Source organism: Rhamphochromis longiceps, linkage group LG15, assembly GCF_057381845.1.
Source record: "Rhamphochromis longiceps isolate RC_006_pf linkage group LG15, R_longiceps_female_GT1.1, whole genome shotgun sequence".
Taxonomy (NCBI): Eukaryota; Metazoa; Chordata; class Actinopteri; order Cichliformes; family Cichlidae; genus Rhamphochromis; species Rhamphochromis longiceps.
The window spans coordinates 14,736,786-14,761,680 of NC_140571.1; the positions used below are offsets into that span (position 1 = coordinate 14,736,786).

The 24,895-nt window shown below is 41.3% G+C and overlaps 1 protein-coding gene across 2 annotated transcripts; it reads left to right on the forward strand.

The window, feature by feature from the left end:
- Positions 1-562: 562 nt before the first annotated feature.
- Positions 563-22,513, forward strand: tagapb (T cell activation RhoGTPase activating protein b). 2 transcript variants are annotated; one of them, XM_085382789.1, is made up of 14 exons: positions 563-1,162; positions 5,557-5,642; positions 12,401-12,571; positions 15,188-15,352; positions 17,437-17,478; positions 17,814-17,898; positions 17,999-18,052; positions 18,433-18,502; positions 18,753-18,892; positions 19,202-19,363; positions 19,712-19,821; positions 20,140-20,326; positions 20,567-20,648; positions 20,767-22,513. In XM_085382789.1, exons 1-14 carry the CDS (start codon positions 1,088-1,090, stop codon positions 21,894-21,896), a joined length of 2,559 nt encoding a protein of 852 aa, XP_085238915.1. In that variant the 5' UTR covers positions 563-1,087; the 3' UTR covers positions 21,897-22,513. The 2 variants fall into 2 exon arrangements, with proteins under 2 accessions (XP_085238915.1, XP_085238914.1); XM_085382788.1 differs by lacking the exons at positions 563-1,162; positions 5,557-5,642 and having other exon boundaries at positions 10,425-12,571.
- The last annotated feature ends 2,382 nt before the right edge of the window (positions 22,514-24,895 follow it).

The following is a 24,895-nucleotide window of genomic DNA, read 5'->3' on the forward strand; positions in this document are numbered from 1 at the left end:
TGGGTTCCATGGTTGGCTCCAAAACCGAGGCAAAATCAGTTCTGTTTCAAAAAGATCAAGATAGGGACAGCCACAATACTATAAAGCACAAGTCCCCCTGAAAAGTGAGAGTCAGGAATACGGCTACTTCCATCTTTCACATACAGTTTATGATATAGAGTAATGGAGGAGGTCAGGATGGATATGTGAAGCTATAAAACAATAGCTCTTTCCACAGGAACTTGCTGTTTGTTTCCTGTTTCAAAGCTTTGCGACACACATACTGTAACCACACTGGCAAATGTTCTTTAACTCAAATAAAGCATCCGTTTTTGAACAGAAAACAAACTTTTACTCCTGCACTGTGACATCATCACACGATAATTTATCTATTTTTTAACTTGTGGTTTGCGTGAGAAGCAGAACAGGAGGTGTGTCTACCGCTTGACTCTGATTGGCTACTTTTTATTGCACCACTCTTTAGGTTTGCCCGCTCACTCTGGGAATGGAATTATTTTAGACTTAAATACATACTTGGCTAAAAATTGGCTTTGATTTTCATTATAAACATTCAGAAGTACATCTCTATATGTTTAACAGGGACGTGGGACCGATCTGTGAGGCCTTGTTTTTCTGAGGAACCTGTTGTCACGGTATCTCACCCTCGTTAGTCTGGAAATGAGGACGAGCAGGCCATGAGAGGATGCAGGCCGATCTCATTATGGGAGGAAGCTGCCTCGCTGAAGCGTAACGGGACAGTCTGGGATGATCAGACGGAGGAAGTGGTGGCTTGGAAAAAGGTTTTAAGGGGGCGAGGGGGGGTTAGAGTGGCACTGCAGGCCCAGGTCAGCCACAAACACCCCCCCTCCCCCTCGCTCTTCTTCTGTGTGCCAGCCTGGCCTCCATTGTTCAAACCCTCATTAGCACCAGTTAGAGAAGAAGCTGTTGTGGATGCGCTCCCCCACCACATTCACAGCAGAGCCCTCAAACCGGGACGCAAACTGCTTCTCCTCTGCTTTGCCAAGTGGAAACTGTAAACTGACAACACAGACTACAGCACAGGACAACAGAGGGGTCGAGGGCTTCCTCTGGGATCTGAGACACCAGGATGGACGGTTCAGATTATGGAATTGGAGCAATGAGGAGAGGAAGCTATGATGATGGTGCAGCTTCACTGCATCCCGTAAGTATGCGCCCATTATTTACTCGCAAAGGTGATAATCGTGACAATTTTGTGATATCAAAAAGAAGAGTTATTTTGATCAGTTCCTATGCGTCTGTGAGGGGTTTATGATCAAAGACGCAGAGAGGAAATACAACATCACAACACTGACTGACTGCTGAAATGTGATTACATGACAGAAAGTGGGTGAGTGGGAGGGTTCAGGTAAAATTGGTCGTTCCAGATGAGGTTCAAAGGCGTGTGGCAAGTGAGAGGTGTAGCGATGTAGCCTCTCAGAGCTTCCACGGAGTGCAGATGCAACAGAAGCACGAAAAGCTGCAAGAAAACATCTACGAGCCTTTCAGGTTTACCGCAGTTTGTTAACTGATTATTCACTGATTTGGCCGGATCTTCATCTAAGTCAAAATTAGATAAACCAAATAGCTTTATAATATGGGAACAATTACATTTGATCTCTAATGAAAACCTTAAACTTCAAACTCTTCTGTTTAAAAAGCGATTAACAGCTCGCTCAGCTTAGCCAGGTCCGTCAACAGATGATGGACCTTCATGAAAGAAAGTTTGGTAACAAGCAGTCAGAAGGGGCCAATCTTAGTGTCTAAACCTGCAAATTTGCATCAGTGAGGTCTCTAATTTGGCCAAAAGGTGAATTTAGGCAGGTCTTTCCAAAGATGAGAGATCCTCACAGCAGAAATATGTTAACCCCCTTTTAAGGCTTGACGTTGAAACAGCCAATCACAGGGTCTAAACCTGCAAACTGGCTTATATGAGGTCAGCATGTGTGCTATGTAGATCGGGGCAACACACAGAAGCACTTTAAAAGTGCCTTTTAATCAATTCCATAACATAGAGGACATCATTGGATTTGGAGGTTTTGATTTATACAATTCAAGTGAATTCAGTTTTGTTTATACAGCGCCAAATCACAACAGGCTGGCTCTCTGCTCACTGCAGTTGCCCCCATTGATGAGTATTTTTGCCCTCACTTTATCCTGAACCCGAGCAGATGAATCCGCTTTACTGTGAAATGGCTAACCATAACCCAACCTACACTTCAACTCTCGCCGTGGCAAGAGTATACACAAGGCATCACCACACAAAATGCTGTTTACAGAGGAAATCGCATTTTTTTGTGGCAACTGCTTTGTTTCCTGTCTCTACTAAGCAATGCACGCTTGTTTCTTTGAACTGTGATAATAATATTTCCGGAACCGACACCTATGATCTCTCCTGGATAGGCTTAGGCACTCAAAACTATTTGGTTTTATACCCAAACCTAGCCAAGTTACAGCCATAGTAATAAAAAGCATTAATTTATCGTTTCCCTGGTAACAAGAAGCTTTATTAATTCTTAATAGAATGAATATTGAGTGCATTGATATTCTTATTCTTATTGTTGTGATCAAGAGAAATTAGCCCCACATGGACCCTCCTCTGTAAATATCAAACGTTCGGTAACGGAAGATTTTCCCAACAAGTGTGTTTAAGAAAACAGCCGAGCGTGAGATACTTCAGAGGGTGGGTGCTGTTGGTCTATTTGTTGACTGTGAGAGAGAAATATTATCAGCTTTTCCAAAAAGAATAAAAAAAAGTGTTTATTAGACAACAGCAGAGACTCTAAAAACAAAGCAAATCTCCATTAGATGGGACCTACAGCTTGTTAATGGTGACACTTTTGGTCCCTTAGTGGCGTGCATTTGTGGTTCCAGGATTCAGGTAACAATGAGCCTCTGTGTCCTCCGTCGCGTCCGTCATCAGTCGGCGGACTCCGAGCTGCAGGGACAGAGGCCAGAGAGAGACACTTTGTTAAGAGTTCCAGCTCTTGTTTGTTTTGTGTTGTTGTTCTCCTTCATCTCCAACTCTGCTTCATCCAATTTCTCAGTTTGTCTGGCAATTAGAGCGCAACATCATCATCCGCAGGAGCCATAACAAGGATGGAGAGAGACTGTTTGTTTTCCTTCACGCAAATGAACAAATGTCCAAGTGCGTCGGAGTGTTACCCAACAATTATTAGGCAACTTCAGAAGTTCCTCTAAACTCTTCAAATGCATTCAAAACTCCCCAAAGAAAAGCTGTTTACAAGAAAAAGGTAGAAATAGTAGAAATAGACTATTCATCCATCAGTGCAACTAAGTAAAAGAAAAGTAAGTTAAGGAAGATATACATGTGTGAATAAACAAGCAAATAAAAGAGAAATCCTCAAACACAGATCCAGATGGACTGCTCTGAATATTTCAGAAACAGCTGATCAGCTTCGATTTTCCCACATAACCATCTCTAGGGTTTACTGAGAATGATCTGAAAAAGAGAAACTCTCGGGTGAGCGACAGTTCACTAGGTGAAAATCTCTGGTTGATGTCAGATGTCAGAGGAGAATGGGCAGAGTGCTTTGATCTGATAGGAAGGCAACAGTGACTCAAACCAACTCACAAGGTATGCAGAAGAGCATCTCGGAACACACAGCACATCAAATTGTGAGGCAGATGCGCTACAACAGCAGAAGTTCACATGAGCTCACTAAACTGGACAAGAGCAGATCAGAAAAATGCCATCTGGTATGATGAGCCCTGATTTCTTCCCTGATTTCTTGCATTTTGTAATGTAACTTGCTGCGAACAACATGAAAGCACGGATCCCTCCTGGCTTGAGTCAACGTTTCAGTTTCTTGGTACACTTTAAACTCCTTAATGCTAACTGGGCATTATTTAACCACCGCAGCCTGTCTGAGCATGCCGCTGACCTTGTTCATCCTTTTATGAGTACAGTGTAATTACCTTCTGATGGCTGCTTCCACCATCATTACACACCATGAATGTTTCTAGCACCTTGCACCTGTGCCACGAAGAATTAAAGGCAAACAGGGAGGTCCAACCCTGTAATACCAAGATGTACCTAATAAAATGGCAAGTGAGTGTCTAGCTGTTATGTTGTCTAACTTTTCTAGTCATATTAATAGATTTAAAATGATCAAAAGTGTTTTTGATAACCCAGGAAAATAAATATTTTTTTGTATCTGAACTTTGTAAATAAATGTGCCTTAAATCTAAAAAATAAAATCAAACCTTGAGACAGAGGCGTAATTTCCAGGGGGGTTAGGGGGGTTATATTTACCCAGATGTATTTATTTATTTAGACAGAGATCTTGACCCCCCCAATGTTCAGCACAAAGTTACGCCGATGCCTTGAGAGCAATAAAACAAACCTTTTTAATACTCAAATCAGTGTTTCATATTTGTGTCCAATGACTTGTGTCGACAATTTTATCACCTGAAGCAACTCTTTCAGCGTTTTCAGCGTTCACGTGAGATTTGTTTTTATTTGCAGATCGTTACACGGCCCGATGCAAAAAACCTCGACACCAACTGCAGTGAGAAAATACAATCAGGCAATCAGCGTCCTAAACTACCGAGACTGAAGCTGATATGTGATGGAGGAAGTGTTTGACCCAGATTTCAGAGCTCGTATGTGTAGTTATGGCTTCAGTTTACCTTCGCTTTCCACACAGATTCTCATTGGCCCCTCCTTCATGCAAACACGTGAGACGTATTCAGTGCACACGGTGCTGACTAATTTCATGGAAGCGTAGTCTTGAATTTCAAATCCTCTCTCGGTTGTCCTTTGTCACGAGAAAAAAAAAAATCTTATTATTGCACACAGATGTTTGGCCTTCAATATAGATGACAACTGAACCACACAGGAACTCATTCCTACATTTGGCTATCTCGTACAATTCCTTATATTTGAACATTGTATATTCTGTGCTAAGGCACTTGAATCCTTCAGTCTTCAGAAGAAGCCTTTATCTGTCCCCTACAAACATTTATTTGTCCACATGTATTCACTTGTTAGAGCAGAGAGGGACGACCTTCTGATTGGAATCCAGAGCATTATGCAGGATTAAGTTCAGTACTCAATACTTTAAGCAGTGAAATGTAAAATTCACCCTCTGAAGGGTGGAAATTGGTAAATGAAAGTACTTTGTGTTGTTTGCTTTCATTTCTTTTCTTGGTAAATGTATTTACTTTAATGGAACCTCTGACTGAGCAGCTATTTTAAGCGATTAAGCTGCCTTTCTTGAAGCTGTTCCTGTACTCGTTTGTCTGCAGGTGGAAGGTCACTAGGGAATAAGTTATTTCCTCAGTCTAAATATACGCTTGACTGCGGTCACAGCTCCGCCATCTCTGCCATCTCTGATTGCGGCCCAATATAAAGTGTATCCGTTATTAAATTTCGCAAATCAGCAAACCTTCTGTTGCGGTTTTCTTCCCTGACTGAAATGCTTCTGTGTCTCTTGTGTCTTGTCAGCAAAATGTTGACAGATACGAGTTAATGATTTTTATTTTCCCGGCAGACACAAAAGGTTTTGTTTATCTATCACTTCTGCTTTCTTACAGCACCTCAGACACTTGGCTCAGAGACGGCGCTCAGCTCCATCCCTGGTCTTTGGGAAGGCTTTGGGGATGCCATGGTCCCCTATCAGGTGTGCAAAAGACTCTCTTATTAGATGCATTTACACATGTGCAACTGTTATTTTCTTGTACGGCCTGGAGTCATTTTTAACACACTCTGATCATAGTGCTGTACGCACAACAGTGCCTTACAGTTTTCTGCTGCGACAGTCTCTGCACAGCTCAGCATAACTCGTAGGGAAGGAAGTGTGCGCCAAGTAAGGCTAATTATCTGATGCACAGTTATGTATTTGTTTTTATGATGGAAATGGAACACTTAGCTTAAAAATGTCAAAACATTGAAAAAAGTACTGTTTCCATAGCGATTAAGAGGATAAGTACCAGTAAAGGTGCAATCAAATGCATTTGATTAACTGATTAATGGCAAGTGTGCTGGAGCATTCACTACAACCTTCCCAGAAATCAACCTGGAGTGCAGAGCACCATGTTTGGAGAATTGTATTGTATTGTCTACGCAAACACCTCATACCAGCTATCAAGCACGGTGGTGGAAGTGTGAGGATTTGGGCTTGTCTTGCAGCCACAGGACCCGAGTAGCTATGAATCATTGAGTCAGCCATTAACTCCTCTGTCTACCAAAGTATTCTAGAGTCACATGTGAGATTTAGGTGACAGAAAGCTAAATCTTGGGTGCGATTGGGTCATTCAGCAGAAGAATGTTCCCAAACACAGTAGCAAATCTACAACAAAAGATAAAACAAATCCCCGCAAACCTCAATGACCTGAAGCAACAAGTAACTGGTAAAGTCATACAGAAACATACAGAGTCTCGTGAAGCTTTCTTTTTCACTTGGCTGTCTGATTCAGTTTGATCTAATTAGAGAGTCAGGCTCCAATGTTTAGTCAAGTCCAAAATTCAAAAATCAAAACAGCAATCACAGGAAGAAGTAGCCTCACTGTCGCCTCCACCCTATAGATGGCAGCACACTCTTCATTAGAGAATAGCCTCACACTATTATACAGACAAGCAAAAAACTAACTTCCCCTCCATCCCGCCACGTGTCACGCTTTGTCACCCTGCAGGCCACGCTGCCTACTCTGTTCAGGCCACAAACACAGATGTCCCCACGGGGAATTACACAGCAGGGTTTTGAAACAACAACGTGCACATGTGCTGTGGCTCCTCACCTCGGCCATGACCGGGCTGTGAGGGGCGAGCAGCGTGGACGATATCGATCTGTCAAGGAAACCTAATGAACCGGTTATTCTCACCCATAACAAGTTGACCTTTTTGAATAAATCAACAGGAGGTCATTACCAGCACCTCCTTGTTTTGACAGCACAAGCAATCAGTTCAATATGAAACTAAACAGCGTGCTTCCAGATATTACTACAGCAACATCTTAACTCCTGTCCCTGAGTTTAATTTCATGAACCACAAAAGGTCCTTTCTATGTTTCCCGTAAAGCAGTTTCTTTCAGTAATAACACTGGATGACTGATTTTAGAAGCTGTGCGATAACTGCTCGCTGAGTGTACAAGAAGCCAAATAATCTCTCAGTTTTAAAATAATCTTTTAAAACAGAAATTAATTCACGGCTACAGCTGCTATTTTAAACACGCTGAGCTCATATCCTGAGGGGTTTTAGCAACCTGCGGACATTTCTTTGGAATAATAACGTAGCTTATCTTATCATTGTAAGCTTAGGCCGACAAATAACCTGAAATGTTTTCTGAAAACGTTGTTAAATAGATGGAAACGTGGCCTTAGATGAGACTCAAACATAGAAAACTGAATAATTAAAATATGTTGTCAATGCAAAGCTTTTTTTTTTTTACTCCTCTCAACAAACCCTCAGTTTGACAGTTTTTTTTTGTCTTTGGGCATTTCAGACACGTGGGCTTTGATTCGGCTATAAAATTTAACCTTATAACGATCACACTCGTCAGACGTTGTCATGTGAAGACCACCAAAGCACGCAGTGGGCGATCCCTTCAAAGCAGAAAGAGAAATGTCAGACACATCCCACTCTCACACATTCAACTAATCAGCGCGCAAACGCAAACACACACACACACATCAGGCATTTCCATGAGGGGGCTGGACTTCGTGGGTGTCAGTTTCACTATGGTGGGACTGCCACTGACGTAGAGTATACCTCAGCATGAAGAGGCAGAACCAGACATATGCAGCTATATTATTTCACAGAGTTAAGCACTATGTTATTATTGGATTCTACATATATATGTGTTAATGATGTAGTGGGGTGAAAATACAGTGTTAAATAAAGCTGTGAATCATAGTTCTAACGACACTGAATCAATAGTTTTATACTTATTAAATATAAAGATGTTTAAAGCTGAACATATTTAAACACCAGGCTCCTGAGTTAGCTAATAAGAAATGCTGTGCGATGAAAGCAAAAAAACCCAACCCCTCCCCCACGTGACTATTTCAAAATAATACTCTAGTTTATTGCTTAACTAAGAAAAAGTACCTTCAATTCACTGTATCAGATTCCCATTTTCGACCAGTTTTCACGTCTTTCTGACACTATATACACTCACAGGCCACTTTATTAGGTACACTTTGCTCGTAGTGGGTTGGACGCCCTTCTTATGCTCAGTAACACAATGTGTAATCTAGTGAAGCAGCTATCAGAATATTGGTATACTGTGGTCATAAAGGCACAGACACAGTCAGTAACAATAATCAGGTAGGTTGTGGTGTTTAAACATCACTCAGTTGCTCAGTTGTCCAAAATGTGCCAAGAAAATATCCCCCGCAACATTACACCAGCAGCAGAAGCCTGAGGTGTTGATCCAAGGTAGGTGGATCCATGCTTTATTGTTGTTCATGCCAAATTCTCACCTTACGATATGAATGTTACAGGAGAGACCAAGACTCATCAGACTAGGCTGAGTATTTCTGTTCTGTTGTCCTGTTTTCGTGAGTCTGTGTGAATTGTAGCCTCAGTTTTCTAGCTTAGATAATATCAGTAACACCTGGTGTGGGTGTGATCTTCTACTGCTGTAGCCCATCTTCTTCAAGAACCTATGAGTTGTTACCGTTGCATTCTGTTGCATTCTTATCAGCTGGAAGCAGTCTGACCCCTGTGACCTGTGACATAAAAAAACAACAACATTTTGGTCTTTTCTCCCCATTCTGATGCTCAGTTTTGAACTTCAGCAGGTTGTCTTGATCATGACTGCATGCCTAGATGCACTGAGTTGCTACCATGTGACTGGCTTGATTAGATATTTCTAGTAAGGCACAGTTGAACAGGCATGATTACACCTCTTATACCTGATTTAGACCATCTACCTCACAGGGTCACTGTGAATGGTTTACTTCAGTGCTGCTAAATTTGGACTTCTTTGTAATGAATGGAAATATTAGAACATAAAGAATATGTTAAAAAAAAAAAAGCAGTAGAACAGTAAAAAAACAGTGTTGCCCGCCTAGCTTGGTTAGCAGGCTAGGTCTGTGTTAGCTTTAGCGGAGCAGCTGGCTTAGCTTTGTTCAAAGTTTTGATGTTTAGAAACAACAAAATACATTTATGGACCTGTGTGCCAAGTAGACAAATATCTAATCTAGCCTCGTGCCTTCAATTTTAGTCCACAAAACACAAATTTAGGTTCATTTTAACCAAGCGCAGCTAGCTACAAAGCAAAGCTATCTTTTGCCTGTGTAGCCTGGCTAATTAGCAAAGCAAGAGTAGGTAAAGTGCATTTATCTTCTGATTTTACATCAATATTTACTAAGAAAAAAAAGTGGTCCCAGTCTGTAAAACTTATCTTTGAAATTTAACAAAAACAAAACAAACAAAGCAGTGGCATGCTCGTGTTAACACACTTTTACTATTGCACTTCTATGGTTTATCCTGTTGTAAGTACAAACACAAAGCTTCTCCCACAGTTTATATGCCCGTAGTTAATGTGTCATCTCCAGCAGTCAGGGGAAGTACCTCTACTATAACAATTTGAATTTCTTCCCCCGGACCAAGTGGGACGATCAACCACTAAATGTGGTTTCATATGCATTTAGAACAAACAACTCTTACTTGCTCTTACTCTCTTGTCATCTTCACAGGCTCACTCTAGACACAACAGGGAGGCAACAACATGAGCATGCTGGCTTTTTACATTCATTTTTTGTTATCTGACCGCAAATATTTGTGTTATTTGTACATTAATTCAGTGCGCCCCAGGGTGGCTGTGGCTACAATGTAGCTTACCATCAGCAGTGTGTGAATGTGTGTGTGAATGGGTGGATGACTGGATGTGTAAAGCACTTTGAGGTCCTTAGGGACTAGTAAAGCGCTATACAAATACAGGCCATTTACCATTTACCATTAATTAACACCAGTAGTTAGTCCAGTGAAGTAAATGTGACAAACTCCTCCATCCAGGTAGATGGTATTTATGAAGAGTAAGAGAAAACCAGCGTCTATGCATAGATAAGAATATGTGAGTCAGGTTTTAAGTTGTGTTGGTAAATGTCATTTCTGAACAAATAACCAAACTTTAGTTAGTAAGTTGATATCAGACCACTTGTCTGTAAAGAATAAGATGACCTTATTGATCCAAGATCAATCAAGCAGGGTTGGCGATGCCGTTATGCACACATCTGACATTTATTCTCTGAATTAGATCATCATTTCTGCTCTCTGTGATATTTGGAGGAGGAACAGCGCTTTGGAAGAAATTGATCAGACAAATAGTGGTTTATTGTGTTACCCATATTGGAAAATAACCAGAAAACACAATAGCAGTGACAAATTTAAGTTTTTAGGATATTATTAGGATATTATTATGTTATATACCTATGTGGTATGTGACTTTTGTTGCCATGATGCCAGGTCTCTCTTAAAGCATCAGCTTCTAAGTATGCCACTTGAAAAACATGCCGTAGTCCACTAAGTATTAGTAATGTGACCCTGTGGTGTTATTTACAAGACAGTGTGCCTACAGAAAAGTTTCAAAAACGAGGGGTGGGTGGCTCAGCAGGCTCTAATCATCCATTTTTTCTGCACTTACGCTGTATTTCCTTAGAATTCAAATTACTTATTATCGCAAGTAGCCTAAGAGTAAAATTAAACATACATAGCGGTAGTTATGGATTCACTAACTCATTCTTCATTTTCTGGTATGTCCTCTTATGACAAGGCAGTTTCATGCATACCAATTCACATCTTAACCATCGGCTTTCATACGTTTCTGGTGAAAAACTTATGCAGCGTGTTACATATGAATTATACATTTCTATGGAAATTTGTTCTCCTGAAGTGATTAATATTCATTTTTATCAGAAACATCTGGAGACAGATGCATAAAATTTAAGTCTGATTCTGTTTTAGTAGAAACTCATCTTTTTTTTAGCCACATTTACGATGTTGTGCATATTCCTTTGTGCATGGTTCCTTTTTTTTTTTTTTAAATAAATTCATCAAGAAGCCTGGAAGAGTTAAAAAGAATATATACATATACTTATACAGTCAATGGCCACTTTATTATGTACACCTTTATAGTACCATGTTGGGCTTAATTTTGCTTTGAGAACTGCTTTAACCCTTCGTAGTGCAGATTCAGCGAGGTGCTGGAAACACTCCTCTGTGATTTGGGTCCATATTGACTTGACAGCATGTTAGGGAAAATATTTAAGTATATCTAAGTATATCTGGTTGAATATTTCCTAATACAAATAACTACATGCAGTATTCTACCATATGCAAACTTATATCACTAAAAGATTATACTGACTACTAAATACAATTTTCCATTGACACAGCATCACATAGTTACTGCAGAGTTGTCAGCTGCACATCCAGATGTGAATTTCCTTTTCAACCACATCCCAAAAATGTTCTATTGTCCTAAGATCTGGTCACTGTGGTGGCTAAATGCACCATTATACTTCCGCCAGCAACCTGAACTGTTGATACATAATTTCATGTTGTTTATGCCAAATTCTGATCCGTCCATTTAAATGTCTCAACAGAGATCAGGTGTCATCAAACAAAGTTTTCTTATATTTAGCCTCAGTTTCCTGTTCTTAGTTGACTGGAGTGGCACCCAGTGTGGTCTTATGCAGCTGTAGCCCCTCTGCGTCAAGGCGCTCTTCTGCATATCTTGGTTGCACTGAGTATTTATTTGGGTTATGGTTGCCTTCCTATTAGCTCGAAGCACTCTGGCTATTCTTCTCTGACCTCTGTCTGGCAAAGGATTCAAAGATTTTTTGAAACAAAAAAGGATTTGAAACAAAGGATTTTTTCTTCCAGAAAACTGCTTTTAACTTGATGGGCCATTCTCTGTAAACCCTGATGAGATGGTTATGTGGGGGGGAAATCCCAGTAGATTAACCGTTTCTGAAATACTCAGACCAGCCCATCAGTTACCAAAACCACAAGAGCCACATTCAAAGTCACTTAAATCATCTTTCTTCCCCGTCGTTGGCTTCAACTTCAGCAGGGTCATCTTGACCATGTCAGGTGCTGGGATTGGCTGATTAGAAAGTTGAACGGTGTACCTAATGAAGTGGCCGGTAAGTGTATATATGAGTTTTTGATATTTATCCTGAACTACATCTAACTTTATTTTTCACCTGTGCTTCACCTTATCAGGATTGACTTACATGTATACGCCTATTCTTCTATGAAAAAGTCATATTATTGTTCATACATCAGGCTCCAGCTGTTAAATGAACCTGATCTTTCTCAGATGCAAAATCAGTCTCATTTCCATGTGGAAATCACCATATTTAGACTCGTTTGGTTGTGGGTTCTCCCCGTCACCCACTCCTTTTTTTTGGTGTGTATCCTCTGGCTCAGGGAGGAGGCTCCCTGCTGGGTGTCTGTGGAGCAGAGTCCATTTGTCCTCGGCCTCGCCAGCGAGAACGGAGAGCTGCTGCTGGACGAGTGCGTTCAGGTCACCGAGGGCTCAAAAACCAGGGAGAGACACCTGTTCCTCTTCAGCGACGTGATTGTCTTCGCCAAACTCAAGTAAGATATTATTAATCTAAAACCCCAGCATTTTAGCTTGTGATGATCAGATATTTTCAGGAGTGTGTGTATGAAACCCAGATAGTTTCTGCTTGTAAAACTGGAGATTTAAAAATAAATCACAACTAAGGAAAGTGCCACTGTGTTGTTTTAGCAACTTTCTGTTGAAAATCATCATGTGTTTGTACAGTAGGAATGGGAGAGCGAAAGAGGAAGTGAAAACAAAATGTGTATTTTTGGACTCTACTCGGAGAGATGGGGAATCTCCCAGCAACAGACATTGTTTATGAGTCGTTTCTCTTATTTTAAATTAGTAGAAGAAGAGAGTTGGGTGGTTCCCTTAGAGTGGAGTCACATTAGGGGAAACTCAACAGTTATTTTAACCTTCGCTTCAGCTTTGAAGCGAACAACAGAGCTGCTGGTTCAATACTCTCACAAGTGCTTGTGTGGCTCAAATCACTCTTAAAATTCTTCAAATTTGAAAACCCTGAGATGTTCTGAACACTTACTCGCACCTTTTCTTCACCATTAAACATCCTAGTTATTGTTTTTCCGTATAAGTAAACCTCTGTTTCCTTTCTTTTTTAAATGTAAACAGCATTTAAATACACCTTCAGGCAATCACTGTTTACATGGCTTAGTCAGATCAGATCTGTTTGTCAAACACGGTGGAAGTTTTATACCTAATGAGTGGGAGGACATCACACTCATCTCTGTACCACAACCTGCCTACTGTTCCTGTAGACACACAGCTGGCACACCACTGTCATACAGCATAGCAGCCTTTTTTGAGCCTATAAATCTATGAGATCATTACATCTAGAGATGATTGTGTGCTACTATTATTCATTATGTGTTTGCGTGTGTGTTTTTTAGTTTGCTGTGAAGAAACAGGCACACAGCAGGTGTCGGAGGCCACTTTTTCTCATTTCTCCTACAATGTGAAACAGCCCATCTCAGCGTTTCAGCAGCGTGTAGGTGGATGGTGAGGTGTAGGTGTCACGAGCACACCTGATTTTTGATCCGCGCTTCGAGTTCGGGCCAAAGTTTAGCTCCGCTTTGCTGTTTACTTTCACTTTCTCACTCGTGGTCTTGTTAGGTTCATATTCAGAACCACTATGGCTAAGGTGCAGCACAAAACCTGGTCACTTAATAGTCAGGAGGAGATCGTATTTTGATGTCAAATGCAACCTTTCAAACAGTTAAAAACACGTTACACAGCTGTGTTGTGTTAGATTCCAGTGGTGGTAACTCTACCCAGTTCACACAGCTTTTGTTTATCTTTTAAGATGTGAACCCAGATATCAGGCACGTTTGGGGAACGTCTGATTCAGCTGTAGCATGAGCAAGACTTGAGAGGCCCAGATGTTGCCCTAATGTGAAAAACCGCCCGATAACTGACCTGTATAAGGTGTGCCTGCGGCTGAGAGAGTGCATCCAGATTCACTCAGAATCAGTGGAGGCCACATATGGGTCGCAAGAGAACTGCATACCACATTTGGGCCAAATGTTCATTGCTATCAGGTCATTGTAACAGCTTACACAAAAACAACCTTTTCATGGGGAGGACAGTCTCAGAACAATAACTTATGTAACAACACCTTTAAACAATCTCTAAGTTCTTTTTGTTTGTTAGATCTATACCAATCTAATGCAGAGTGTGCACAGATGGGCTGTGTTTAAACAGAAATGTAAACTCAAGCGCCAGACTCCAAATTAAGAACACGTCACAGTCCCACATAGAAAACTTATTAACATCATGGATCTCTCATTTAAGTAGGTGTCTGTACTCTAGAGGATTTCATAACTTTACATGCCTATAGTTTGCCTATAAATGCTGGCAATTTTCAATATGTGTTATTGTGATGAAATTATGACGACACACTTTGTGTATTTATAGTAAGATACTGTTGACGGAAACTGACTTTGGGCAAACAGTACTGGCTGAAATCTGCCAAATTCTGCCAAATCAAAACAACAACAGCTGTGCACATAAACAGCACCCATGTTTACTTCTATCAGTGCATCGCGTCTCTCCTTCTGTTTTAGTACCGAAACACCTCCCAGCTCCTTCTTTTTTTATTTTTTTCAAATAATAATTCCTCTCTAATCTCTTATGAGTCACCTTTTCTTTTTTAGATTCTTATTTGTCATAAACTTGTATCTATTTTAATAAACTGGGGGATAATCGAAATCTTGACCCTTTTTTTGACACTTAGCATGTGACCATTGTTGCTTGACCAAGTGCAGCAATCAGTCCGCAATTCAGGTGCAAGAGTAGATCATTGATTATTTCGCAGAAATAACCAATGATTATTCGCATGAAGGACCAACTTTCAAAACAAGCTGTCACGGGAGAAATTACGGCCTTTTTTTTTCTCTCCGTGTTTTTATTTCTGTGTTCAGTGCCAATGTTTTCACAAAGAGGAAATGCGCTATTTCATATAAAAGATATTTTTTCAATGGTTTCACAGGAGGGAAGAAAATCAATCACTCATCCAAAAATTATGGAACTGAAACCTGCTTTGTAATCTTGAGAAAACAACACGTTTAGAAACAAATTAATGAAAATTATTTAGAGGAGTGTTGGTTTTATTTTTATTCCCGTTTCGACAGGTCGCCTGCCAGCTACCGACTGAAGCATAGAGTCAGTCTTGAGGACGTCTGGCATTACAGTTTCGAGGATGAACCGGAGGAAGAGGATGGACTGATTGGTGACATTGACCTCAGGCTGACCCTCATCCTGGCCTGGGATCTCACGTTTTGTCTGGTGTGTTTCCGGTGAGAAGCTCCCCTACCCCTCCCCGCACACACAAACTCATACACACAGTGAATGACTCACATGGAAATGGCCAAGCATATTTAGTGTTGAGTCACTGATTCACTGTACACTCAAATACCTGGGTACACGTGTCTAAACATCACAGCTCACATGTGGATCTTCATTTGATTGTTGCTCTTCCTTCTTTATGGTAAACCTTTAATATTGAAATATGTAATCTAAATAAGGCAGCACAATGACACACCACGAGGAGGTCCTGGGTTCAAATCCTCCATCTGGTCTGTTTGTGTGGGCTTTGCATGTTTTCACCATGTCTGTCTCTGGGTACTCTGACATCTTCCTACAGCCCAAAGACATGCAGTTAGTGGGGTTAGATTAATGAGTTGGAGGTGTGAATGAGTATTGTTGTCTGTGTTTCTGTGTTAGCCCTGCAGGCTGTACCTGGCTCTCGCCATGTGGCAGCTGGGGAAGGCTACAGAGCCCCGTGATCCTGAATTGGATAAGCAGAAGTAAATAGATGGATAATCTCAATAAAGAGGTTTCAAAGTTGAGTTGACGAAAGGCCACAGTGGGAACTGAGAATCAGATTAGAGACCAGACTTAATTTAATTGACTGTATAGGCTTCTGGTTACTATTAGTCAGCACAACAGCCTTTTTCACAAGCTTAAAGAGGACAGCTGTTGGCAATATGGAGAATTTAATAAAACAAAATATATTTACGGTCTAAAGTCAGGGCTCAGTGGTAGTGTGGCAAGTTTATTTGAAAATAAATTGCCTCTTGGCAAACAGATACACACACCTCTCAGAGCTTAACCTTTGTGCTGCCATGCTGTGCAAGCTTTCAGGCGCAGTGGAGCTTATCCTGTTTTTTGCTTAATTCAGTATTTGCATATGTCGTAAACCACAGCTGTGAGTAGATGGAGTGAAATTTGATGAAAACCAAAAGTAATAAATGGGCCAGAATAAAATTTCCAAAAGGCCACATGAGCTCTTCAAGAAAAGATTACAGAGAGACATCAAGGCAAACAATCTGTTAAAGCACTGACGGAGGAGAAAATACGAGTGTATTGCAATATAAAAACACTGTTGCAACTATAAGCTTTCTGTTTCTTATTCGGCAGACTGCTTTTTTTGCCGGTCATTCAGTTTATGAAATGCACACTCGTGCATATGTAGTAAAAGGTCAGATGATCTGTGGCCTTCATGAAATAGGGAAGTGGCAAGTAGAAAGTCCGCAGAGTAGCATCACAAGACAAAAAGGTTATAAAATAGGAAGTGTGGAGCTGGGAGGGAATTAACATCAGATGATCTTTATCTGGAAATGCTGGCCTTTACAATAAAGATAAAACACATCAGATGCTTTATGTCTAGACATTTTCTTTGTTAAAGGAGTCAAAGGAGATTTTTCTCTCTTCAGTGAATTTATGATGAAGAGCACCAAACGGCACTAAAGTCTAGAAATGCTTCATTTGGGGCAGTCACTCCCACGTTTCTCGCAAACTTATTAGAATCAAACCAAGAGCCGTTTCACAGCTGGTGCTGTATTCCAAGAAAGTGATGAATGCACTAGTAGGTTTTGAGTTGTTTTGTTTGAAAATGAGACGATTTGTTTCTCTGATTGGATGCTCGGACTCTAGTGATGATTCAGTGTGTGAAACTTTCACTCCTGCTCACTCACACCGAGTCGACCGTGGATCCCGTGAGAGGCCGCGGCCTCGTTTGTTGACACTTTCCCGTCGCCTGTGCGCAGACAGTTTATAATTAAAGCGCCTGGCATTAAATCAGGTCATGAAAGGTGAAAGCGCACAGGTGTATATACGTAGGCTCGTCTGTTTCGTCGGCGTGTTTCCACTGATGGACACGAAGCCACAGCAAGCATATGAGGAAGTGGAAGATGTCTCTGGTCGGGGCCCGCCGTGACGTTGCTTCCTGTTCCCATGACTGAGTTACACTTTCCGACAGAGCTGTTAAAAGACCGCGAGGGCCGCACTTCGTGTCATTCCTCCCACTGTAATCTGCCGGCTTGTTTCAGTCGCTCTGTGTGGATTAGTAACTCATACCATGCCGTTATTTTGCCCACAGCTCGCCTGAGGTGAAAGAACGCTGGTTAGATACTCTTCACAGGTAAGAACAAGATCATTGTTTATATCAGCAAACTCTCGCAGGCGCTCTCCCATTTATCGTCATTCATAAAAAGCATTGTGAAATTTTTCGATCACTTCTGCCACTTATTGTAATTGTTCTGCACATATTCATATCGGCTTCTTAAGTTATGCAAACATCGAGGCAGCATTTGTAACAATGTAAAACTGTATTTCTTTAATAATCTCTTGAGGCTCCATTGAACCACAATAACTTCATCATTTTATTTTTTGTTTTACTGCTTTATAAACTCAAAATTCAGACTTGATAAACAGTCAGTGAGTGCCACTCCTCTAAGTGTTTCATCGTCATTGCAGAAAAATTAAAGAAGCAAAAACGAGGACCGGTTCTTCTTCTTTTCCTCCAGACGTCCTGATGAAGGTGTTGAGTGGCAACATCACAGTAAGTCTCGCTATCTGCTCCGCCACATTTCTTTTTAAAAAACATAAACATTTTTAAGAGCCGTTATTAAAGAAAAACTACTCATTTCTTTCTCCCACAGACCAAAACTCTAACAGGAGGTGGCATGGAAGAATTGATTGAGTTTCCACTCGATGTAAGTAATCCCAGTTTTTCTGGCTTCTTATGGTAGAAAATGTTCAAAATAGACACCTGCTGGTAAAAAACAGCTGTGCCTCTGCGCTAACGCTCAGTGGACAGTTGTTACATAATAAACATAGTATGTTAAATGCAGAAAGTGCAAACATACTGATAAGTTGCACAATTAATGCAATAATTATATTAGAATGCTGAAAATAATTAGAAATCTGTCTTTTGAACATCTAAAAGACTAATTTAACATTTGTTCATTCACGTGTTAGAAGGCGTGCAATTTGACACAAAAAAAGCCACAACCCCTCCCTTGGCTACTGTTGCATGCTCATGTTCCTCTTCCACGTTGCTCACCATGCCACTTTTTCTTTATTTTGTCACCAGGGCAACGCAAAGATCTGCGCTGTGTCGAAGCAGTTGAATAATCAAGAGGAGAGGCAGAGACAGCCCACTGGTGAGTTTGAAAATCTCTTTACGGTGTTTTTTTTTTCTGGTGGGAGGGAGTGCCTCGCTAAATGTGCCATGTGCAGAGAAGAGACCAAAGAGAACAACCACAGACGAGAGGAAATCTAGCCGCTGATAAGAGAGAACGAGTACAGCTTGTTTTTGGCACTCGGGGCTTTGACTCTTTGCACGTCTGCCTTTGTTGCCGTGTCTTATGAGTATAAAATGTTAAATGGATAAAACATTTCTGCTCCTAACAGACACCAAGTGGAACGTGGTGAGGAGGAGGCTGTCAAAGGGCCGCAAAAAGCGACCAGAAATAGAAAACAAGATTCAGCTGTTTGGAGAGCCCCTCCACAAGATATGCCCAGACGATTGCTCACTTCCCAAACCAGTCACAGTAAGTTGCCCTTTGATAAATGTCAGAGTTGATGTCATATCAGTAGCTTAGCTCACTTTGAGAACTTTCTGTGCATTGGTTTCAAGATGTTAGCAGCCTGTGTTTTAAAATGATTTCTTAATGCTTTGAAGATTGAATACAATATGATAGCATGCGTGCACGCACAAACGGTGCACATTAATAAGCCAAGACAAAAACACACACACACACATGCAGAGCTGCTGTGTTTGTGGGTGTGTTTTTTTTTGTTTTTTTTTTAATTCATATATGATAATCTCATCTTCCTTCTCTCCCGTCCTGCTTCATCAGGAGCTGCTGGTGCTGCTGAGGAAGAAAGGCCCCTCCACAGAGGGAGTGTTTCGAAAGCTGTGCAACATCAAGAGCATGAAAGACATCAGAGAGCAGCTGAACAGCGGCGGCAGTGTGGACATGGGCGAGCTGCCCGTCGTTCTGCTCGTCGGACTACTCAAAGTACGTTTGCATACTGAGAGGCGCTCGCACTTCACATGTTCTGCGCATACTATTAGCGTTACCACGTATGTGCAAATCCACGATTAATATTAGCGCTAAAGTACTTTCTACATCACTGATAAAGAAGCATTACGGCTGTAGGTTATTTTAACCACTGCTACCACAACGGCCACACTACTACTGCTTTACCCTCTGCTATAGTTTCTAAGAAAGCAGCAGTAATTCCTTAAATATGTTAGACCGCTTGACAAGGAAGCTGTCAAATAGGTGGTCTTGATTATATTTAATATGCTAGTGCACAGCCTCTAATATACATGTGCCTAATCAATGCCTTTCTCCTATTTATAGAGTTTTCTGAAGGAGCTTCCTGGCAGCCTGCTAAGATCTGACTATTATGACAAGTGGATGGCAGCTCTGGACATTGAAGACACCCAGCAGAGAACTCTGGAAATCACAAAGTAAGCAGTCGATGTCTGCTAATGAGCCTCGGCACTGCCTGTCTAAAAAACAAAAAACACAAAAAAAGAATTTATATCTTTAAAAAAAACAGTTATGTTCTTTTTTTTCATGACTGGTTTTGTGGTTTTGAGGGAAGTTTTTAATCATTCCATATGTTCGCTATACAATCTGACCGGAACATAGCCCACTTCTCTTTTTTAAGTCTGTCTACTGTTTTAAAAAAGGAAGAGACTCTAAAAAAAGAGAGCGGCAAGCTAACCGTTTTTTGTTTTTTTTTCCTTCCTGCTTCTCCTTTTTTTTTGCTACCCGCGAGCTAGGGTGGTAGATGATCTCCCCGGGCTGAACAGACTCCTCCTGCAGCATCTGATCTGCGTCTTCCATCACATCCTGGAGAGCGCAGACATCAACAAGATGGATGCCTACAATCTGGCGGTGTGCATCGGCCCCACGCTGCTGCAGCTGGATGACACCTCGCTGGAGGAGCAGAAGGAGAAGATGCAGAAGGTAAAAAGATGTGATATGAATTTACTTTCTCACTTTGAGCGCTTTGAAGCCTCGCGGCTCACAGTGCAAAAAACCTCAAGCGGTTTCATAAGTGGGAGTGCACTAGCACATACTTAGGTGCTAATAACAAGCCGAGTATTTGGACCAAGTGAAGCACTGAATTTGTCTACAGAATCCCTTGACTTTGTTGTTGTTATTCATTTTACTAATGCTTGCTTGTCTTTGTGTGATTCTCTGCAGGTGACAGATCTTACTCAGTTCCTGATTGAGAACTGTGACATTCTTGGAGAGAATACCAGAGTCTTACTGGACACAGATGAAGGTAAATTAATTAGCAAATAAAGCCCCCAATAATGCTGAGAGACCTTTATGGGCCTTTTTTACAGAGGTAAATGAGATTAAATGGATTCTAATCATGTCTTCCTTTCCTTGCTCGACAGACTCTGTCTCCTCCCAGCATCAGGACTCTGCGTATGATAGCACAGACCCAGATGGAGATGCAGAGGTGGGAGAGAATATCATGTCCACGTCTACAGAATATGGCTCTACTTCTTCATCCTCATCACCCAGCCCCAGCACGACAACCTCTTCTTGGTCCGATGCTGTCTTCAACACAAAGCCAGAATTCAACCGCCGGTGCTCCGAGCCCATCATCCTCCTCTCGGACGATCTCAAGGGCCTGTGCAGCCACGCCAGGAGCCACGAGGACTGCTCCACAGAAAAGGCAGATTTTGCCGAGCAGCCTCTGAAAAAGCAGATCTCCGATGACTCCTTCTTGCTCAGAGGCCGTAGCGTAGCCAGGCCAACTATGCCTTTCTTAAAATTGAACAACTCCAATGGAGATCTGCAGCCCTTCATGGGCAAAGACTGTTCTTGCTCTTCCCTCGAAAGCACTACCTCTAACCATTCAGAGAGCTCTGTTTTCACCAGTTCCCCAATGGTGTCACCAGGATGCTCGAGGAAGGCAAACGCCAGCAGCCAGCCTTCAGTGGCTGTTAAGGGACAGCAGGAGATTTCCAAACCACAAGAAAGGAAGCGCTCTCAGTCCATGAGAGTTGCCACTAAAGTCTTAATGAGGACCAGGAGCTTAGGAGCCTTTAGCAGAAACAGCCAGAAAAGAGACTCACAGAAGGAAAACGCCTTCCCCTGCGAAACCCTCCAGGAGGACTTACAGAGCGAAGCTGATCCACCGGCCGAGCCTGTGGATAGACCACGCCCTCTGTCTGCGATTGAAGTTTTCAAGCATGTTGACAGCAGGCAGCCCTGCAGCCCTCCATCATACGAACAGGCGGTGCAGAATGTGGGTCCCCCCCCACAGTATCGCTCATTGACTGTAAAGGAGATGAGGAGCAGGTCTCGTCCATCCTCTGTAAATTATGACTCTAATCCTCAGTGCATCCAAATTCAGGAATGCATTCCCCAGGAATCAGACATTGTCAATCTACGGCAGCCTTTCCGCCAGAGAGCCATGTCGGAGTCCGTGTCGACGCGTCAACACGATGTCGTGTCACGGAGATGCAGCCAGCCTGTGTTTGAGGAACTTTCCTATGCAAAGGAGTCTTACGTTTGATTGACTTAATATCTGCTCTGCAGATTGGATTTTGTCACAATCTGCAAATATTGTAGACAGAAATAATTCACAGGCATGAGTTACTGGGAGCAAAGCTGAAAGCCAGCAGCAACCCAAGCTTGGTGCACAAAGTCCAGTGTTTTTATCGTTCACTTTTTCACTTTGGATAAATGTCAGCTATGTGACGCCTTTATGGCTGCACATTCTCAGTAGTACTGTTAAGAGTACAAGTATTAACTTCGGTGTAGTTACGATGATAGATATTTAGTCTATCACAATGAAGCTATGAACACAGTTTGCTGTGGAGAAAATATGCTACGAATTTCTGTGTTTCGTCTCAAGTGTTGTTTGTTATGGTGATATTTACCGTATAGTATAATATATGTTCACTATGATTTTTGTGTGTTTGTTTGTTTGCTTTTTGTGAATCTAATTCACTTTGCATATTTCTTCTTCTTCCACTACATTAAAGCACTTTTCTGATAATCTTTTTTTGTATTTGTATGCTGAATTGTACATAAAGTAAGCTAGCAATGTATGTAATCTTTATCAATGAGTGTTTTGGTGCCATAAAACGTCTGGTTGAACAGTTTTAAGTAACAAAGTAAAAAGAATATAAGAATGCAATAAAAACAATTACAAACTAAACAAGTTCCAGTCTGTGTATCTGTGACCTTCACAAATGCCTGTACATTTGTTTGCTGCTAAATCACCCTGCAGTGCAATCATTAGTGTCTAAATTAATGACAGAAAGGAGGAGAGTGACTACTTTGGCCAGAGTTCTCTTTTCTAGACATGTTGCATAACGCGCTAACAAGCTTCATTGAGAGAACAGCGTGTTCTGGCACACATGCTAAAGCTGAAGGAAACCAGATTCTGTCACATGGGCGGATTTGGTTTTTCTGCGAATTGCTGTTCCTCTTGTCTGTGACTGCAGATGAGCTGATGCCACCTCTCCTTCCTCCTTTCTACGCGGTGTTAACACTCTTTCCTTCCTTGACGAGCTGATTTTCTTGTCTAATTTTCCAAATTTAAACTGATTGAAAGTGAGCCTGATTTATCCAGCTGAATACTGAACACCAAGACAGACACACAAAAACACACAAAAAAATCATCATAATCTGCTATACTGACAAGCAAGTGCATGCATGCACAGAAGTGGTGTCAGTATTTTGACATTCAGTGTCAAATATACAAACTATAGAAATCAGATAAAGGCAACTTGTGCAAATAAAAAAGTTAGAAATATATATGTGACAACAGAACTATTCAGTAAAAATGTGAGGATGTGCAAAATGTAAACTGTGCATGAAAAATATGCATGCATGAAGAAAATAACCCAGAAAATAAAACACAGATATAGGAGGAAGCTGATGGACAGAAGCCTCCTTCCACAGGGGAAGAACTCAAGAAGTGCATGTTCACTTTGGAGGGTTCAGCTTGAACAGTTCCCCACCAACATTAGGTGTCAAAGTGTTTGGAGACTAAACTGCACTGGAAAAAGTTTAATAATTGTAATGAATGCTTTCAGGTTAACAAAAGCTAAGCATGTGCCACAATTCAGGAGATTATTATTCATGCAAAGGATGCGAGTCTCTTGTTTTCTTCACAGGTATTCCAGGTACCACAAAGTTCAGGCCGATGTTAATACAGGTAACTCTTTGTGACTTTAACTGGCACAGACTCAGGTGAGGATTCTCAGATTCTCCACAGGTTTGAGCTCAGGTAAGTGCTCTCTGATATCTGCAGGTTTGTGGGGGCGAGAGCGGGCCAGGCGGGGTTCTTTGTCAAGGACGAAATCAGTGATAGAGAAAGAAAGGTAAGATAAGTAGCAAAACAAAGACAGAGAGAAAGGGAGAAGGCAGTTCAAAACAAAGGAGGACCGTGACATTAGTGTCCTGCAAGTACTTTTATTACCCATTTCCATAGGAAAGCACAGAAAAACAAAAATCAACAGCAATCATATGCCGTAGGCATTCACATTGAATCCTGTGTCATATGTAAGAGACAATTGTTTAATCTATAATCTTTTAGCAAATGGCGAACAAAAACAGGAAGAACTTGTGTAATACAACAAGCCACAAGCCTCAAAAACAACCAGGGCTCTATTAGTACCTCTCTGACAGTCCAACTCTGCACATTCTTTGCACGATTCAAAATTCTTCCAAAATGTAGACCTCAGTTTATAGCTTTCGTTTTTTCTTTATTGGGGTATCTGTCGAAGGATCTCCACATAAGAACACGGTGGCTCTGTTTCAGGTTATCTCCAAACCCCCAAACTAAGATGCTGCTAGTAACATCAAAAGGTTTGATAACAAACAATTATGCAATAGAAATCTTTTGAGTTGCAATGAAAGAAATATGTTGTCTTCATTTTAAAAGTCCGTTTTTAAACTCTACTGTGGAGGAAGCTGACAGTCACTAGCACGGCGTTCTGGATACATTTGTTCAGCAGTTGGTCACTTGGTTTTTTTTTTGTCTTTAAAAGGTCAGAAAATATAGCACGCGAGGCTGCACCGCTTTGAGGTAAATGCTAACATCAGCACGCAATCGCCACAGTTTACAGTGTTGCAAGCAGCGTTTCTAGTCAGCACTTAACATGAATACAGCAGAGGCTCATGGGAGTGTTTTTAGTTTTTGCAGGCTTTTGGACTTGTTTTGGGAAAAATCTGAAAAAATCTGAATCAGTTAGTAGCGTTGGTCTTATGAAAGCCTGTCATCCTGTAGTTGTTGAGACATTTCAGTCAGATTGACAAATTCCTTTCAAGTCTTGTGGAAGAAGGAAGCAAGAGTTACAGTACATGAAAACATGAACCTGTTCTTAAATAATCCTTCAACTGGTTGATTTAACATTGGATAATGTTATCCATTTCAGCGTCGCACGGGGGGCTGGAGCCATAGGGCGAGAGGCAGGGTATACTGTGGAGGGGTCACCAAGCTAACGCAGGGCTAACACAGAGAGAGACAGACAAACATTTGCACTCATATTCACACCTATG

What these genes read in the sequence shown, in the direction of transcription:
- tagapb (XM_085382788.1), top strand. Translation starts at nt 12,225, where the DNA reads ATGAAAAAGTCATATTATTGTTCATACATCAGGCTCCAGCTGTTAAAT. An exon ending in ATTGTCTTCGCCAAACTCAA is followed by an intron (nt 12,572 to 15,187) that starts GTAAGATATTAT and finishes CCGTTTCGACAG; the next exon opens with GTCGCCTGCCAGCTACCGAC. An exon ending in TGATTGAGTTTCCACTCGAT is followed by an intron (nt 18,053 to 18,432) that starts GTAAGTAATCCC and finishes TTTTGTCACCAG; the next exon opens with GGCAACGCAAAGATCTGCGC.